The sequence below is a fragment of the Macaca nemestrina genome, chromosome 12 (assembly GCF_043159975.1).
Source record: "Macaca nemestrina isolate mMacNem1 chromosome 12, mMacNem.hap1, whole genome shotgun sequence".
NCBI lineage: Eukaryota > Metazoa > Chordata > Mammalia > Primates > Cercopithecidae > Macaca > Macaca nemestrina.
This window is the reverse complement of record NC_092136.1, coordinates 9,313,691-9,331,531: the sequence shown is the minus strand read 5'-3', so window position 1 is coordinate 9,331,531 and position 17,841 is coordinate 9,313,691. Positions and strand designations below refer to the sequence as shown.

At 51.8% G+C, this 17,841-nt stretch overlaps 1 protein-coding gene across 2 annotated transcripts in view; it reads right to left on the bottom strand.

Annotated features, from left to right (window-relative positions):
* Positions 1 to 17,841, bottom strand: part of LOC105469550 (cell division cycle associated 5) — an 18,423-nt gene extending 582 nt beyond the window's left edge. Inside the window, exons 1-8 of one of the 2 annotated variants that reach the window (XM_071074307.1) lie at positions 17,711 to 17,841; positions 17,409 to 17,503; positions 17,265 to 17,330; positions 17,144 to 17,179; positions 12,830 to 13,264; positions 1,584 to 1,697; positions 1,125 to 1,216; positions 755 to 853 (exon numbers count right to left, since the gene is read on the bottom strand). In XM_071074307.1, the coding sequence (XP_070930408.1) occupies positions 755 to 853; positions 1,125 to 1,216; positions 1,584 to 1,697; positions 12,830 to 13,264; positions 17,144 to 17,179; positions 17,265 to 17,330; positions 17,409 to 17,503; positions 17,711 to 17,756 (983 nt within the window). In that variant the 5' untranslated portion in view covers positions 17,757 to 17,841. Of the gene's footprint in view, positions 1 to 754; positions 854 to 1,124; positions 1,217 to 1,583; positions 1,698 to 10,927; positions 12,665 to 12,829; positions 13,265 to 17,143; positions 17,180 to 17,264; positions 17,331 to 17,408; positions 17,504 to 17,710 lie in introns of those variants that run through there. The other variant, XM_011720754.3, reaches the window with a different exon arrangement.

Below are 17,841 nucleotides of genomic sequence, written 5' to 3'. Positions count from 1 at the left end.
AGGGTTGAAAAACAGACCCCTCCCACCTCAGCCCCCAGGCTTTTGTTCCAGGCAGCACCCCTCCCCCCACCTCCTGCATCAACCACCTGGTCCTACAGCCACCTGGGACCAGTGTTTCACTAAGAGCCCAGTCTTCCTGTCCCAGCAAAACCACAGGTGGGACGAGAATTGTTCTCCCTGAGTGATTGGTAGCAGGGGACCCAGAGAAAGACTAAGTATGCTTTTTGCCTTCCTTTGCAAGAGCAGGGCAGGCTGCTTCTGGGTGAGCTAGAAACCCTCTGAGGCTCCCCTTGGAAGGGGTGGGTGGTAGAGGGCTAGCTGCTCCTTTGGGCTGTAGGCAGGGTTGCCACAGGATTCTTGGTGGCTCCAGGCCAGTGACAGGGTCAATGCTGGAACAAGCCCTGCCGAGGTGTATGAATGGGAGGGCTGATCACTCAGGTCTATGGCCTGGATGCCTCTGTCATGCCCCGCCCCCACCTCAGGACCTCTGCTGACAGATGGGGCTCTGACTCCAGCATTACCCGAGAGGGGTGAGCGGCCATGGGATTGTGCAGGCCCCAGCTCCAGAGCCCGACATCTGGGAAACAAGCCCCTCCCCGAGACTGAACATTCCTCAAGTTTTTGGACAATTAAAGGTGGGGGTTCCTGAATGCCCGCTCACCAGGCATGTGGGCCCTGACCTGAAAGCCAGACCTGGCCTTGGTTGGGGGCAGCCCTGTCACCCTACCTGCCCCCATCTGCCAGCCCAGCTCACCTCATGCAGTCATTCTGCAACCGCCTGATCTCCTTTGAGGTCCGCTGGGGGCCCCAGTCTTCCTGATCTAGGAACCGGTACTCCTGGACCTCCGAGTCCCTGGAGCAAGTGGGCAGTGAAGGTCAGGTCAGAGGGTCTAGGGGATGAGGGAGGTGGGTGGGCAGTGTGGGGGTGCCCAGCCACAGGCCCAGGTTCCAGCAGGCCTCTTTGGGCCTCCTCTCTGCACAGGCCAAGGCTGAGTCCTGGCCCAGGTTTGAATGTTTCTGGGTATGGGGTGGGGAGAAACACCATCCGCCTCCCTCAGTTTTGCGCGTGCCTGCCTGCTCCTGCACGTGCACACACACTCTCTCTCTCTCTCATGCAGCCTTACGATTCAGGGTCTTTGGGCTCAGTGGGCTCAGACGTGTTCAGGAGTGTAAACAGGAACGTGACGGTGGGTTCCAGTTGTTCTGAGGAAGGTGGCTTTGTAGAGAAGGTGCCAAGGTGACTGGAGAGGGTCGAGGCTGCTCACCCAACAGCCCGGGTCCTCCCACGCCCCCCATCCTTGCCATCTCCCTGCCTTTCAGGGGCCCCATCTTCTGTATCCCCCACCCTGTAGAGAAAGTGTGGTAGGAGGTGTGAATGGGACCCGTCCAGGAGGCCCTCCAGCGCTGAACTCCCTGCACCCATTCCTCAGCTCTGAACCCAGGAGCTGGGCCTGGACGCCCTGACAGCTGGAGGTTGGGTGTGACGACAGGGGTTCAGGCCTCCAATCAGACACAGGAAGAATTTCTCCAGCTGTCCTGCCTTCCCTGCCCGCCGCCTTGGGAGGTGCTGGGGTTTCCGTCACCTCCGAGTTCCGCTCCTCGGCAGCCTGAGTGTCCTTGGGTTCCTGCTCCTCAACAGGCTGTGCCACTCGCTCGTTGGCCAGCTTAGAGTGGGCTCTTTGTCTGCTCCTAAGAGACTGAGAGAGACAGAAGCCTGCTAGTCACCCACACCTACCATCCCCCCACACCCTTTCTAGCCTGGTCTGGTTTTTGTGGGGCAGCTTCCAGCCTGGGGAGCGTCTATCACCAGCTTTATCCAGCATGCCAGACCCCCTCAAAGTGAAAGTTGCCAGATTTAGCAAATACAATACAGGCTACCCAGTGAAATCTGAATTTCAGCTGAAAATGGAGACTTTTTCAGTATCTGTCTCACATAATGTTTGGGATATACTTACACTAAAACATGATTCACTGCTCGTTTGAAACTCAAATTTAACTGGGTGTCCTGTATTTTATCTGTCAGTCCTACCAAACTACATGCTAAAAATTTTTTTGAGGCTGAGTGCAGTGGCTCACACCTGTAATCCCAGCACTTTCAGAGGCCAAGGCAGGAGGATCGCTTGAGCCCAGGAGTTAGAGACCAACCTGGGCAACATAGCAAGACCCCATCTCTACAAAAAATTTAAAAATTGGCTGGGCATGGTGGTGTGTGCCTGTAGCCTCAGCTACTTGGGAGGCTGAGGTGGGAGAGTCACTTGAGCCTGGGAGGTCAAGGCTACACTCAGGTGTGTTTGCATCACTGCACTCCAGCCTGGGCTTCAGAGCGAGACTCTCAGAAAAAAAAAAAAAAGGCTGAAGTTAATAGAATTGTGGCTATTCTTCACCCTGGTATTTTTCAGAATCCTGTGCATCTACTGGCCAAGTAACCACAGACATGGTCCATCTTCACACTGAGTCCACCTGCACCTCTAGATCCCCATGGACTTGCGGCAGGGGGCTTGTGGCTGCCCCTGTTATACTGTTATATTGTACCTTTCCAGGCAGCCTAAAATTACACAATTCCTGACCATGTGATATAAACCGACAGCTCTGCAGAGGGCCCCGTAACCCTGGAAAGTCCCTGAGCTCCAGCGTGGTATGGCTGCTGGAGAATAGGCAACTCTGTCACCAGGGGAACCTGGCTGTGTATAACAAGATCCACAGAATGATGGAGAGTCATGCCTCTGAGAACCTCACTTTGGAAACGGCTTAAAGAAACAACTCCAAATAAAAGTAATTCACACGGACGACCACAGTAGCTGATTTACACCATGAAGAAAAACTGGAAGGGGCCTAAAAGGCCCAAATATAAGAAGTGGTAAGGAAACAAAGACTTCTTCACATGGTAGGACACAATTCACTCATGTGCTTACTGGTCTCCTGTAAACATTGCCTGTGGCATAGGCCTTGGGAACATATAGATGGACACAACCTGGTTCTGCCCAGGAGAAGTTCTAGAGGATGAGGGAGGCCCCAGGTTTGCAGCTGACAGTGCGGGGGGATGAGCCACACAGAGGTCTGTACAGAGAGCCCTGGCTGCAAGAGGAAGGAGCCATGCACTCTGCTTCGGAGCTCCAGAAAGACTGCACACAGGATGTGCCGCCTGGTCTCAAACAAGGATGCAGGGGAAAGCAGAAGAGGGAATGGTGTAAGCAAGAGCGGTGGGGTCCTGCAAAGGGCCCATGGCAGGGCCTGGGCTATAGCCCACAGGGGACGAGGAGGCATGGGGATCTTTGTGTGTCTGTCTATGTGGGCTGTTTGGCATAGTTCAGAGGATAGGTGGAAGGAGTAGACACTGAGGGCAGGATGCCAAGGGCCTTGGAAGTGAAGAAGAGAGACAAGCCACTAACTGCTGCATATGACAAGTGTCTAAACTGTGTTAATCCTGGAGGTGTGCATGAGACCCTGTCACATCACAAAAGTGGATCTTACGGTGGTATGAGCTGAGTACCAGTGTACCCACATAGGGTTGTCAAATAAAACACAGAATGCCAGGTTAAATTGGGATCTCATCGAGACCATCCTGGCTAACATGGTGAAACCCCGTCTCTATAAAAAAATACAAAAAACTAGCCGGGCGAGTTGGCGGGCGCCTGTAGTCCCAGCTACTCGGGAGGCTGAGGCAGGAGAATGGCGTGAACCCGGGAGGCGGAGCTTGCAGTGAGCTGAGATCCGGCCACTGCACTCCAGCCTGGGCGACAGAGCAAGACTCTGTCTCAAAAAAAAAATAAATAAATAAAATAAAATAAATTGGGATCTCAGATAAATGATGAATTTTTTTTGAGACTTTATTATTTATTTTTGAGACAGGGTCTCACTCTGTCGCCCAGGCTGGAGTGCAGTGGCATCCTCTTGGCTCACTGCAGCCTCGACTTCCCAGGCTCAGATGATTCTCCCACTTCAGCCTCCCGAGTAGCTAGAACTGCAGGCCTGCCACCACACCCAGCTAATTTGTGTCTTCTTTGTAGAGACAGGGTTTCACCATGTTGCCCAGACTGGTCTTGAACTCCTGGGCTCAAGTGATCCTCCTGCCTTGGCATCCCAAAGTGCTGGGATTACAGGTATAAGCCACTACACCCAGCCAGATTGAGAATTTCTTCTCCAAAATGCCTATCTAGAAGTGTTTTGGATTTCAGATTTCTTAGGATTTTGGAATATTAGCATTATCTGAAAATCCAGAATCCAAAATGCTACAGTGAATGTCAGGGCAGTGCTCACAGTTTGGGATTTTGGATTTTCTTTTTTCTTTTTTTTGAGAGAGTCTCGCTCTGTCACCCAGGCTGGAGTGTAGTGGTGCAATCTTAGCTCACTGCAAGTTCCATCTCCCAGATTCACACCATTCTCGTGCCTCAGCCTCCCGAGTAGCTGGGACTACAGGTGCCCGCCACCACACCCAGCTAATTTCTTTTTTTTTTTTTTTTTTTGAGACGGAGTCTCGCTCTGTTGCCCAGGCTGGAGTGCAGTGGCCGGATCTCAGCTCACTGCAAGCTCCGCCTCCCGGGTTTACGCCATTCTCCTGCCTCAGCCTCCCGAGTAGCTGGGACTACAGGCGCCCGCCACCACGCCCGGCTAGTTTTTTGTATTTTTTAGTAGAGACAGGGTTTCACCGTGTTAGCCAGTATGGTCTCGATCTCCTGACCTCGTGATCCGCCCCTCTCGGCCTCCCAAAGTGCTGGGATTACAGGCTTGAGCCACTGCGCCCGGCCTCAGCTAATTTCTTGTATTTTTTAGTAGAGACGGGGTTTCATCATGTCAGCCAGGATGATTGCAATCTCCTGACCTCATGATCCGCCCGCCTCGGCCTCCCAAAGTGCTGGGATTACAGGCGTGAGCCACCACGTTCAGCCAGGATTTAGGATTTTCACCCCACATATTTATACCCCATATGTGGCATGGGACATAGTTGTACTAGAAAACTATTATTTCTCTGAATTGGGGAACACTTATCTTTTTTTTTTTTTTTGAGACAGAGTCTCGCTTTCTTGCCCAGGCTGGAGTGTAGTGGTGCAGTTTCAGCTCACTGCAACCTCTGCCTTCAGGGTTCAAGCGATTCTCCTGCCTCAGCCTCCTGAGTAGCTAATTTTTGTATTTTTCTTAGAGACGGGGTTTCACCATATTGGTCAGGCTGGTCTCAAACTCATGACCTCGTGATCTGCCTGCGTTGGCCTCCCCAAGTGCTGGGATTGAGGCAGGGTCATGCTTATTCTTAAAAAATTGTGTTGTTTAAGATTCAGGCTTAAGTGGGCATCTTGTATTTTTTGCTAAATCTAGCAACTCTAACACCACGGCCACATGTTGGTGCCCATCAGAGGACACTGGGAGGCATGAAAAGCTCCATGATTACCAGTTGGTACGTGAGGAAGATGAGCAGATAGACAGACAGACAGGACTGGGGTCCTCTCAGGGTCCCACCAGCCAAGCAGAGACAGGTGCTTAATTCAGACTTGGACAGAAGATAGCTCAGGACCCGGATTTGAGTCCTACTCTGCTGCTCATAGGTGGGGCAGCTGCAGGAACTCAGGCTCAGCTTCCTAGCCTGTGAAATGGGTATTCAACTCCACAAATATTGGTTGAGCCCTAACTTTGTGCAAGGCCCTACCCTCAATGCTGAAAGGGTACAAAAATGAATCTCCTCCTTTGAGGGTTAATCACAGGCTGCGTAAAATGCTACTAGCCATCAGTGATGAGGAACTCTGCTGGTTGCTTTGCATATGACATCAACCTTGAAAACAACCTCCCGACCAATTCCGTTAGAGATGGAATTGGCCCCACTTTTCAAAAGAGAAAACCAGGGCTCGAGAAGAGTCACAGATGGGGGTGTACTGATCCCCAAGCAGGTGGCTATCAGGGAGCCTGCCAACCTGTCAGCCACACTGTGGAGAGGGAAGGCAGCCTGGTCTAGGCCCACATGTTGGGAGAACCACCAGGCCTGAGCCAAAGCCTCATCTCAAGGGGTGGTGGGCCACCGGGCTGAGGACCTAGGCGAGGAGGCAGGGGTCCGTAGGCTGTGTGGGGAACTGCCCTGTGGAGAGGGAGGGTGAAGTTCATTCTCCAAGAAATAGGGATAGGTGTGAGCCAGGGGTTCAGACCTCATATGCACGTTAGTGGGACTAGAATTTTGGTGTGGGAGGCTCATGCCTGAGGCAGGGTGCCAGGCGCCATCACTCCTGACTCCACCAGTGCCCCTCCTACCGGGCACTCAGAGGCTCTCTGAAGCCCCTGTCCTCAGCTCCCACTGGAGGGGCACACCTGCCTAGGCTGGTGAGAAACCACCACACCCACTTACTCCATGACGTGTCTGGACACTGGGAGAACAGAGACAAATAGGACCCTGCCTCCAGCCTGAGCTGGAGTTGACACAGCTACTGTGTAAACATGTGTGCAGAGCAGACAGAATGGAGCTTGAAGGTGCTATGATGGAGGTCTGTGTGGACTTCTGGGATTTCTGGGACTCAAAAAGGGAGGGAATGGTCAGTTCTACTTGAAAATTGTTCATTGAGCACTCACCATGCACTAAGTGCTTTACTTGTATTATCTCATTGTTTTTTTTTTTTTTTTTTTTTGAGATGGAGTCTCGCTCTTTCACCCAGGCTGGAGTGCAGTGGCACAATCTCGGCTCACTGCAACCTCCAGCCCCCGGGGTTCAAGTGATTCTTCTGCCTCAGCCTCCCGAGTAGCTGGGATTACAGGTGCCCACTACCATGCCCAGCTAATTTTTGTATTTTTAGTAGAGACAGGGTTTCATCATCTTGGCCAGGCTGGTCTTGAACTCCTGACCTCAAGCAATCCACCCATCTCAGCTTCCCAAAGTGCTGGGATTACAGGTGTGAGCCACCGCACCCAGCCGGCCATCTCATTTTTAAACACTGTGGCACAGGTATTATTATTGTCCTCATTTTACAGATAAGTAAACTGAGGCACAGTAGAGTCTAATTATTATCATTTGCCTGGGGTCATACAGCTAGAAGCTGGCAGAGCCAGGATTCAAACCGGGTTGGATTGCAGAACCTGTGCTCTTTGCTTTCACCGGGTGGGGCAGGTGGGGAGGAAAGGCTGAGCAGGTGTGGTGTGTGAGCCAGACTTAATGACGCGGGGCTACCCAGGTGACGCAGGAGTGGGAAAAGACACAAGAGGCAGAGAGCAAAGGTTCAGAGGCAGGGACCTCTGAGCAACTCGCAGCCTGCGTTGGGTCTATGGGCTGAAGCCTGGACACCAGCCTTGGCCTGGAGTCCTCATGAGCCCCGCTAAGGTGTCAGGAGCCCCCTAGACCAGCCAGGGTTCTGGGGTGCAAACAGGAAACAATGCTGGCTGATTTGAGCAAAAAGGAGTTTATTGGGAGGATGCTGGGGAGTCACAGAACTCATGGAAAGAAGAGACTTCAAAGGGCAAGCATTGTAGGGTGCCGACTGCCAGAACCAGGACGGGGGAGGGCCTGCAGACGAGCAAACACATTCCCCCCACCAGACACTGCTGGACAGGCGGTGCCTTCATCCCTCCTCACACCCATTGCTCAAGGTGGGGAATCTGATCAGCTTAAGTCCTGGTTGCGGGGATCCACCAGCGACCATCCATTCTACCACAGCACGGAGCATGGGAAGTCAGCAGAGCTTTCTGTTTTGGCTGGAGAGCAGTGGCACAATATTGGCTCATCACAACTTCCACCTCCTGGGTTCAAGCCATTCTCCTGCCTCAGCCACCCAAGTAGCTGGGATTACAGGCACCCGCCACCAGGCCCAGCTAATTTTTCTATTGTTAGTAGAGACGGAGTTTCACCATGTTGGCCAAGCTGGTCTTGAACTCCTGACCTCAAGTGATCCGCCAGTCTTGGCCTCCCAAAATGCTGGGATTACAGGTGTGAGCCACTGCGCCTGGCCCAATTTCCTTCTTTTTAAGGCTGAATAATATTCCACTGTATCGATAGGTCACACTTTATCCATTCAGGTGCTGGTAGACATTTGTGTTTCCAGCTGTTTGGTTATTGTTGAATAATGCTGCTAGGAACATGGGTGTACAAATCTATTCCAATCCCTGCTTTCAACTTTCTCTGGTCTTATTACACTCAGATGTGAAATTGTATTAAAAGGTTTTAAAGGTCAGGCATGGTGGCACATGCCTGTAGTGTCAGCTACTGGGGCGGCTGAGGTGGGAGGATGGCTTGAGTCTGGGAGGTGGAGGTTGCAGTGAGCCCAGATCACAATACTGCAGTCCAGCCTGGGCGACAGAGCCAGACCCTGTCTCAAAAAAAAAACAAAACAAACAAAGGCAGGGGTTTTGGCTGGGCATAGTGGCTCACACCTGTAATCCCAGCACTTTGGGAGGCCGAGGATGGTGGATCACCTGACCAACATGGAGAAACCCAGTCTCTACTAAAACTACAAACTAGCTGAGTGTGGTGGCACATGCCTGTAATCCCAGCTACTCAGGGGCTGAGGCAGGAGAATCGCTTGAACTTGGGAGGCGGAGGCTGTGGTGTGCCGAGATTGTGCCATTGCACTCCAGCCTGGGTGACAAGAGTGAAACTCAGTCCCAAAAAAAAAAAAAAAAGAAAGGGTTTTAAGGAGAGGAGAAATAGGCCCAGCACGCCAGCCATGGTGATTCACACCTATAACCCCAGTATTTTGGGAGGCCGAGTCGGGCGGATCACCTGAGGTCAGGAGTTCGAGACTAGCCTGGCCAACATAATGAAATCCCGTCTCTACTAAAAATAGAAAAATTAGCCAGGCATGGTGGCGGGCACCTGTAATCCTAACTACGCGGGAGGCTGAGGCAGGAGAATTGCTTGAACCCAGGAGGTGGAGGTTGCAGTTAGCCGATTGTGCCACCACACCCTAGCCTGGGCAACAAAAGCGAAACTCCATCTCAAAATTAAAAAATTAAGGAGGGAAGAGACAGGATCATATTGTGTGTTTTAGGAAATATGTTCTAGCTGCAGTGCAGACAGTGTGGAGACACAGCAGCCAAAGGGAAGCACCCACAGGAGGCTAGTGCAATTGTCTGGTGACTGTGGAGTGGGGGGATGTTGAGGGGGATGGGGCTGGCCAGATGGGGTGAAGGAAAGAGCTGGTCCTGGGTTCCTGGCCTGTGTGACTGTGTCAGCTGGTGGCTCTGCTAATGGCACAGAGAACACAGGAGTAAGCAAGCTGCTGGATGAGCAGAGCTTCAGATGACTTCCTGAAAGGCAGTTCTAGATTCTGATTTGTAGCTCAGGACAGTTTTAGGTTGGAGATAAAGATGGCCAAGTCTTGAGCAAGGAGGCAGTTCAGAGAACCTAAGGCTACCTGGCAAGAGCAGGCAGGTGGGAAAGAGGGTCCAGGACTGAGGCCTGGTATGCAGACATTTCAGGAAAAGCCAAGAAAAAGGAGCTGGCAGTGCCATAGCTCCAAAGAGGGTATGCTGGCAGAGTCCTGAGCTTGGAATACTGGACATTAGGACATCACTGGTTACCTTTGAGCTGTAAAGAGAGTGATGAGGGCATTGGGAATAAATTCAAAGAAAGTAAACAGCAACTTGGAACGTTCCTTCAAGCTTAAAAGGAGGGAGTAATGGTGGTAGCTAACGACAGATGCTGGTCAACTTTTGGTTGTTTTTGTCTTTTGAGACAGGGTCTATACTCTGTCGCCTAGACTGGAGTGCAATGGCGTCATCATGGCTCACTGTAGCCCCGACCTCCCAGGCTCAGGTGATCCTCCCACCTCAGCCTCCTGAGTGGCTAGGACTACAGATATGCGCCACCACACCCATTTTTTTTTTTTTACATTTTTTGTAGAGTCAGGGTCTCCCTATGTTGCCCAGACTGGTCTTGAACTCCTGAGCTCAAGTGATCCTCCTGCCTCGGCTTCCCAAAGTGCTAGGATTACAGGTGTGAGCCACTGTGCCCAGCCTGGTTGTCATTTTTTAACAACAAAGCAAATAAAAGCCATTTAGGACTTGGCAGAAAGAGGAAGGTTTCAGAGACAAGATAATTGGATCAAAAGCCAAGGTGGAAAGGTTAGCCTTGAAGAAGGGACCCGTATCCTCTGGGTCAGAAAAGGAGGTCAAAGTGAATTAAGTCTGCTGAAAACTTAATGGCCTTGATTTGTTTGGATGACTAGGAGGCAAGTACGAGTATGGAGAATGGGATGGGAGGCTGGTCTGTGCCACCTACATGTAGGGTCCTAGCCTTACCTAAGGCCAAGTGGGAGAATTTCCAGGCATCAGCATCTTTGAGCAGCTCCCCAGGGGTCCCACAGCACCAGCTGCTACACAGCATCCAGTCTGGACCATGGAGTGAGCAACTCAGGCTCCTTCAAAGGAGCCTGAAAGGGAATGGGGAACAAGGGCTGGACTTGGGAGGATGTTTACTTCCCAGGCATCTCCTGTGGGCACTGGGGGAGCTCTCAGCACCCTCACCCCAGACCCGACTTTCTTCCTCCTGGAAGAGGAGCAGATTAGGGACTGGACAGAAATAAACAAGACAAAGGGCAGGACAGGCCAGGCGCGGTGGCTCACGCCTGTAATCCCAGCACTTTGGGAGGCCAAATCACTTGAGGTCAGAGTTCGAGACCAGCCTGGCCAACATGGTGAAACCCCATCTCTAATAAAAATATTAAAATTAGCTGGGCTTGGTGGTGGGCGCCTGTAACCCCAGCTACTGGGGAGGCTGAGGCAGGAGAAACGCTTGAAACCGGGAGGTGGAGGTTGCAGTGAGCTGAGAGCACACCACTGGACTCCAACCTAGGCGACACAGTGAGACTCCGCCTCAAGAAAAAAAAAAAAAAAGTGGGGCAGGACAGTGATCTACCATGGGGCGAATGGGGGTGGGCGGGGCTGGGAGCGCCCGGACAAAGGGACAACTCCAGTGATGCAGCCCACAGGAGGCCTGGCCTTACCCTCGGCTCTGCCTTTGACTCAATAAAAGAAACAGTCCATGGACAGGCAGAAAATCTTTAATCAGGATTTTTTTCCAACTATAAAACAAAATCCCATTTTTTTACTTAAATTTAGTTCCTCAGGAACAGAGAAGTTTGCAGTGATGATCTCAACTCCGCATCATCTGGTGACCTCTGATTCTGCAGGACTAAGACATTTCCCAAGAGTTCTGCCATATCAGCCAGTGAGGACAAGAGTTCTTCAGTGCGGTTCAGCTCAAGGACACCTAGGCCTCCCCCGCAAGGGGGCTTGCTTGCAAGTCTGACAAAGCACAGAGCGTTGAACAGATGGCCTGGGACTCCCAGGCCTGGCAGAGGGTTTTATTAGGGCCTGCCTGGCCTGCAACGTTTCTTCCAAGTACCCTGACCCAGCACTCATCTTCACTGGCATTCTCTGTTATCCACCAGCTCCTCTGCACACCTCAGCGTCTACTTCCATGAACTTATAAACATCAAAAGGTATAACGGACTGGGGTGCGGTGGGAGAGTCGGGGCAGGGCAGCCTTCAAATCCACACTATTGAATCCTCAGTATTCAAAGAAGAGAAAGATGGGGAAATTCTCCAGAGATCATGAGATGCATCCAGGCAGTGTTCTCATGTGAGAGGATAGGGAGGCCAAAAACTAAAATTGCTCTCAGCCCCCGCCGCTGTCTGGTACACAAGGAGTTTCCGAGGACTTTACAGGCATAGTCGCAAAATGCTAGTAAGACTGGCACTCTTCAACTTTTTCTTCTAGGGCCAAGTAGACGCTGTGTAACTTATTTTGTAAGAAATAGGTGTGGGTGACAAGAGGGGCCACCTCCACCCCTGCAGCAGAGTGGTAAGACTCCAGCGTGGGCCCTGCGCAAGGCACCAGCCCAGAGGCTGTGAGCCACAGAAACCCACAGCACCTGGTGGCCCCTTTGCTCCAAGCAGCCAGTGCCCTATCAACCTGGCATTTACCAAACATCTCAACAGCAGACCAGAACTAGAAAACACAGCTTCTGTGTAGTACACACTTATGGTCTGAGACCCAACTAAGGCTCCCCAAATCCTTCAAAACTCAGACTTCACAGGCTGAATGTCCAGCTTCTTCCTCCAAGATAGAATTGCCCTCCGCCCACGAATTCTCTCTGGGACTATTTACAGAATTGGAAGGAAAACTCACGGAACCGAAAACTTCTTTACGCAGATGGGTTCAGGAAGAAAGCCACCAACAGAAGGCAACTCAGGATGGAAAGGCCGAGGCTGGCAGAACCCCTGGGCCTATTTCCAAGGAGCCACCCTTCCTGGCAAGAGCAGAGGGTGCCCCTCACCTCAACCCTCAGCCCTTTAACTTCTGGCTGGGCCAGTGATTCTCCTCCACAGTCTATGGCCCATCTGGAAACTGGCTGTGGTACTTTGGAGAGATAGGAAGGACAGGACGACAAGAGACAAGACACCAGTGAGTGGCTGGGCCAGGCGGCCCCATTTCCTAACACCAAGATGGCTGCCACTGCTGCCCAAGCCCTCAAAGGCAGACAGGCTTCATGCACAGCACCAGCACACACACAGGTAACAAGACCAGGGGAGGGGACCCTAAGTGTCCCCTCCACAGGGAGGGGGCTATGTACAGGACAGGAGGGAGAGTCTGGCCAGGTGCACCCCCCACTGCATCTCATTCAACCAGGAGATCAAACTGCTCAGCAGCTTCAAACTCCGCGTTCATGGCCGCCGCCCACTCATCCAGCTCCGTTTTCTGAGGGAAGAGAAATGGGGAGCAGGTGAGTGAGAAGGGAACATGGTGGCTGGAGCATCTCACCCACACCCTGCAGGTGCTGCCTATCCCCCAAAAGAGCCAGAGCCCCAGCCGTGCACGTCTGCTGGAGCACACGGCAGAGAAAAACCCCTGCCTCTCACTCACCAAGATCTCTGGCATCTTCTTCTTCTTACGTTTCTGTTTCTCGGGTGGTGGGGAGATTCCAGGGAGAGTCATGTCTGGGGCCCAGGGCTTTGCACAGACTCTGGGGACCTCAGTGAATTTGGAGCACACCACTGGTGAGACTCCGGACAAGTCTTCTGCCCCCAGCAGCCCCTCGAAGCCAAAGCAGGACCGGCGGCCTGGGGTGGAGGTGGAGGTAGAGGCCAGGGTCTCCAGCCGGCTGTAGGAACGCCTGACTTTCTTAGACATTTCCAAGTCTCTGGCGTCCAGCTCTCCTTCCGTGGAGCTGGACTCGGCATCAGGGTTGGGCACAGGAGTGGTGGTGGGGGTGGCAGGGATGCTGTGTGTCTTGAAAAGGTTCTCTTTAGTAAGCTCCCTGCCAGGGGGCTCGTTTTCTTTCTCCAAGAAAAAGGCAATCTGTACCAGGACAGAAGAGAGGATGCCCCCAATACTTAGTTGGACTGCTTACTTCCAGAAAAGCCTGAGAAGATTCAGCGTGGAAAGAAAGACCCACAGGACACACACTTTTTTAAGGAAGAGACAAATCAGACCCTGAAAGAGACGAGGGGAGAAGAAAACAACCCACCATTGCTTCCGAGGAGTCTGCTTTTGTGACACGAGTGGACTTGCCCCCATCTGCTGATGCTGTCGCTTGCTTCCAAAATGTGCCCAGCATCCAGCCTCCCCTCTGACCAACTCAAGCCCTCATTAGGTGTCTTCCAGACCAGCTGAGCAACCTTTTTTTGTTTGTTTTGTTTCCGGATATAGGGTCTTAACTCTGTTGCCCAGGCTGGAGTGCAGTGGCACGATCATGGCTCACTGCAGCCTCAGCCTCCAGGGCTCATGCAATCCTTCTACCTCAGCCTCTGAGTAGCCAGGACTACAGGCACGTGCCACTCTGGCTGATTTTTTTTTTGTTTCTTTGTAGAACAGGGGGATCTCCCTATGTTGCCCAGGCTGGTCCCAGCGACCTTCTGATTTCTCTCCACATTTCCGCCCTTGCCTTCTGTGGTCCATCTGCCACACAGCTGATGAGGATTGTCCTAAAATGTCCACTCAGTCCATAAGTATTTATCAGTCACCTGTTCTGTGCCAGGAACTGGGAATATAGCAGGGAATAAAACAGAGAAAACCCCTGCCCCATTCTAAGGGAAAAACAGATAAGAAAATTCAGTATTATGTGAGCAGTATCAAGCACTACAGGAAAACACAGAACAGGACAGAGTGCTTGGGGTAGGTTAGAATTGCGAAGAGAGGCCGGGCGCGGTGGTTCAAGCCTGTAATCCCAGCACTTTGGGAGGCCGAGGCGGGCGGATCACGAGGTCAGGAGATCGAGACCATCCTGGCTAACACAATGAAACCCCGTCTCCACTAAAAATACAAAAAAAATTAGCCAGGCGTGGTGGCGGCGCCTGTAGTCCCAGCTACTCGGGAGGCTGAGGCAGGAGAATGGCGGGAACCCGGGAGGCGGAGCTTGCAGTGAGCTGAGATCGCGCCACTGCACTCCAGCCTGGGCGACAGAGCGAGACTCCGCCTCAAAAAAAAAAAAAAAAAAAAAAAAAAAGAATTGCGAAGAGATAAAGGTCAATACAGGCCTCACTGAGGTGACATTCTAGCTACAACTTGAAGGAGGTATGGGAGTGACTCGTGGCCAAGTGTTCTAGGCAGTGGGAACAGAAGGTGCAAAAACCCTGAGGCCACAGCGTACTAGTCAGGGTCAAAGAACAAGAGGCCAGCGTGGCTGAAGTGAAGGAAAGAGGAAGAAACTGAAGATGAAGTTTAAGAGGTAACGGGTGGCCAGACATGGTGGCTCATGCATATAATCCCAGCACTTTGGGAAGCTGAGGTGGGTGGATCACCTGAGGTCAGAAGTTCGAGACAAGTCTGGCCAACATAGTGAAACCGTCGCTACTGAAAATACAAAAAAATTAGCCAGGCGTGGTGGCAGGTGCCTGTAATCCCAGCTACTTGGGAGGCTGAGGCAGGAGAATCAACTGAACGTGGGAGGCGGAGGTTGTAGTGAGCCGAGATTGCGCCACTGTGCTCCAGCCTGGGTGACAGTACAAGACTCCAACTCAAAAAAAAAAAAAAAGGCCGGGCACGGTGGCTCACACCTGTAATTCCAGCACTTTGGGAGGCCGAGGCGGGCGGATCACGAGGTCAGGAGATCGAGACCATCCTGGCTAACATGATGAAACCCCGTCTCCACTAAAAATACAAAAAAATTAGCTGGGCCTGGTGGCGGGCACCTGTAGTCCCAGCTACTTGGGAGGCTGAGGCAGGAGAATGGCATGAACCTGGGAGGCAGAGCTTGCAGTGAGCCAAGATTGCGCCACTACACTCCAGCCTGGGCGACAGAATGAGACTCCGTCTCAAAAAAACAAAAAACAGGGAAGCTGAATAAATTGGTGGTCACCACTGACTACCACTTCCTCATCCTCTGTAGCCAAGCAGTCACCCAGGTCCTGGCAACTTTATCCTGTTTGATGTACCATGAATCTCAGTCAGTCAACAAGAATGAGTGGCTACTAGGAAAGGCAGAAGTCCCTACCCTCAAGGTGCCTATGTTCTTAGAGAGGAGAGAAAGACATCAAACATGCAAGAAAATACACTACAAGAACTGGTAAGGATCAGGCACAGTGGCTCATGCCTATAATCCCAACACTTTAGGAGGCCAAGGTGGGAGGATCACTTAAGTCCAGGAGTTCAAGACCAGCCTGGGCAACATAGTGAACCCTCATCTCTACAAAAAAAATTAGAGAAAGCATAAAAAAATTAGCCAGGCATGGTGGTGTGCGACTGTAGTTCCAGCTACTTGAGAGGCTGAGGAAGGAGGATCTGCAGTGAGTCAAAATCTCACCACTGTGCTCCAGCCTGGGTGGCAGAGCAAGACCTTGTCTTTAGAACTGGTAAGGCCTAAGAGAATTACATAGAGAAATGTGCCAGCAATAGGATAAGGGTGATCAGGGAAGGCCTCTGGGGAGGGATTCCGTCTGAACCCAGTACTGTGTGTCATCCTGGCTTTAGCTCACGCCCTTGGCTTCATGCTTCAGAATTCCTGGACTTCACGTCATTCCACTGGTCTTGGAGCCCCAAGGTAGCGCTTCTCCAAACCATTCTCCCCACAGCTCCCAGAAGGGTCTTTCTTAAAACATTCAAACTTGACTCAGTCACTACCTTACCCAGAACTCTCCAAAGGCTGCCCACAGACCCAAGAATGAAGCCCAAGTCATGAGTGTGGCTTTTGTGCCTCATCGGGCTCTGCTCTGCCTTAGGGTGTCCCCTCCCCTGCTGAGGTCTGCTGCAGACACTAAACAAATTGCTATTCCCCAAACCTTGTGATTTTTCTTTAAATTCCCAATCTCTGCAAACATGGCTTCTTCTTTGGCCTGGAACCCCCCCTTTTTTTTTTTGAGATGGAGTCTTGTTTTGTCGCCCAGGCTGGAGTGCAGGGGTGCGATCTTGGCCCACTGCAACTTCCGCCTCCTGGGTTCAAGCGATTCTCCTGCCTCAGCCTCTTAAGTACCTGGGACTACAGGCATGTGCCACCATGCCTGGCTAATTTTTGTATTTTTAGTAGAGACAGGGTTTCATCATGTTGGCCAGGCTAGTCTTAAACTCTTGACCCAAGTGATCTGCCTGCCTCGGCCTCCCAAAGTGTTAGGATTACAGGTGTGAGCCACTGCACCCGCCCTCTACTTGTCTTTAAAGACTCAGTTTAAATGTTTCTTCTTCCATGAAACATTCCCTGAGCCACATGGTCTGGGTTAGCCACCATCATAGCATCTAGTATTCCTTATTGCAGTCCCAGTACACAACGCTGCCATCACTGGTCATTTGTCTTTCTCCCTAGTTGACTCTAAGCCCTATCAGCTCTTCAAAGGAGTTCACATTTCTCATTCATTATGTCTTCAGATTGTCTATTAATGAAACATCCTTTGACAATAGCTTGTGCTAAAACTGTAAAAATGTCATACACATGACTTATCTTAGAACACCCATAAATGAAAGCTAAAGGCAAAATGGATTAGAAAGGCAGTATGTGGAGTTAAGACATCGCTCAGTTTTTACATGAAGTTCCAGGAAAATGGTAGAAATACACAAGGCATAAAAAGTTAAGTGTATTAAGTCTTCAGGGAGTACTCAAGACTGGCAATGCATGCAGGTGCCCAAAGGCAAACTGTTTTTGTAGTACTGCAAAACAGCTCCCTGGGCAGATGTGAGCAGCCAATGTGTGCTGTCCACCTCTAGAGTGACCCAGATTCTACTTAATTAAGTAGATGAAAGTGAACTCACCCTAGGGCTCCTGCGAGATGACTGGACAGCTGGGACCTGCGGGGTACAATACCAATTGATCTCATAGCTGGCCCCCAGTTTCGCCCGCCTACTCACCCACAACACCCTCCTTAGCCTTTACCTCTACAGCATGGGCCACGATCCTCTTTAAAACGATGGGCTTTCTGATTGCAGCCGCACTGGGTGTCTGGAGAAGAGGGATGAACGTGAGCTCAACATTAGGTGAGGGGCCACAAGGGGAGGAAGTGAGAAACCTGGGGCTCACCTTCGGCCAGATTTCAGGGAGGATGCTCGGGAGTTCAGAGCCTGATTTCCGCTGGGACCTCCGCAGAGGCTTAGTAGGAGATGGGGCCCTTGGCCCTGGAAAGAGAAAAAAGTTAAGTGGTAGAGGAGGACTCTAGACCTTAGAGTCCAGAGAACAGGTTCTAGAGACAGCGAGAAAATTCCCAAACAAGCCCTTCTAAGGGCGCCTCCTCTGGAGGCAGCAGCGGGAGGGAAGGGCAATCTTTCACAGGACTGCGTCCCCCAAACGGCTCGACCTCACGTCCCCGCGCGCCCTCCGCTCACCGGAGCGCTGAGCGGCTCCTCCGGACCGCGTTCGCCTCCCAGACATAACTAAGCTCGGTCTCGAGCTCCTCCAGCGCCGCCGCCACGGGCGCGCGCCAACGGGGAAGGCCACTCGCTGCAAAAAACTTTCG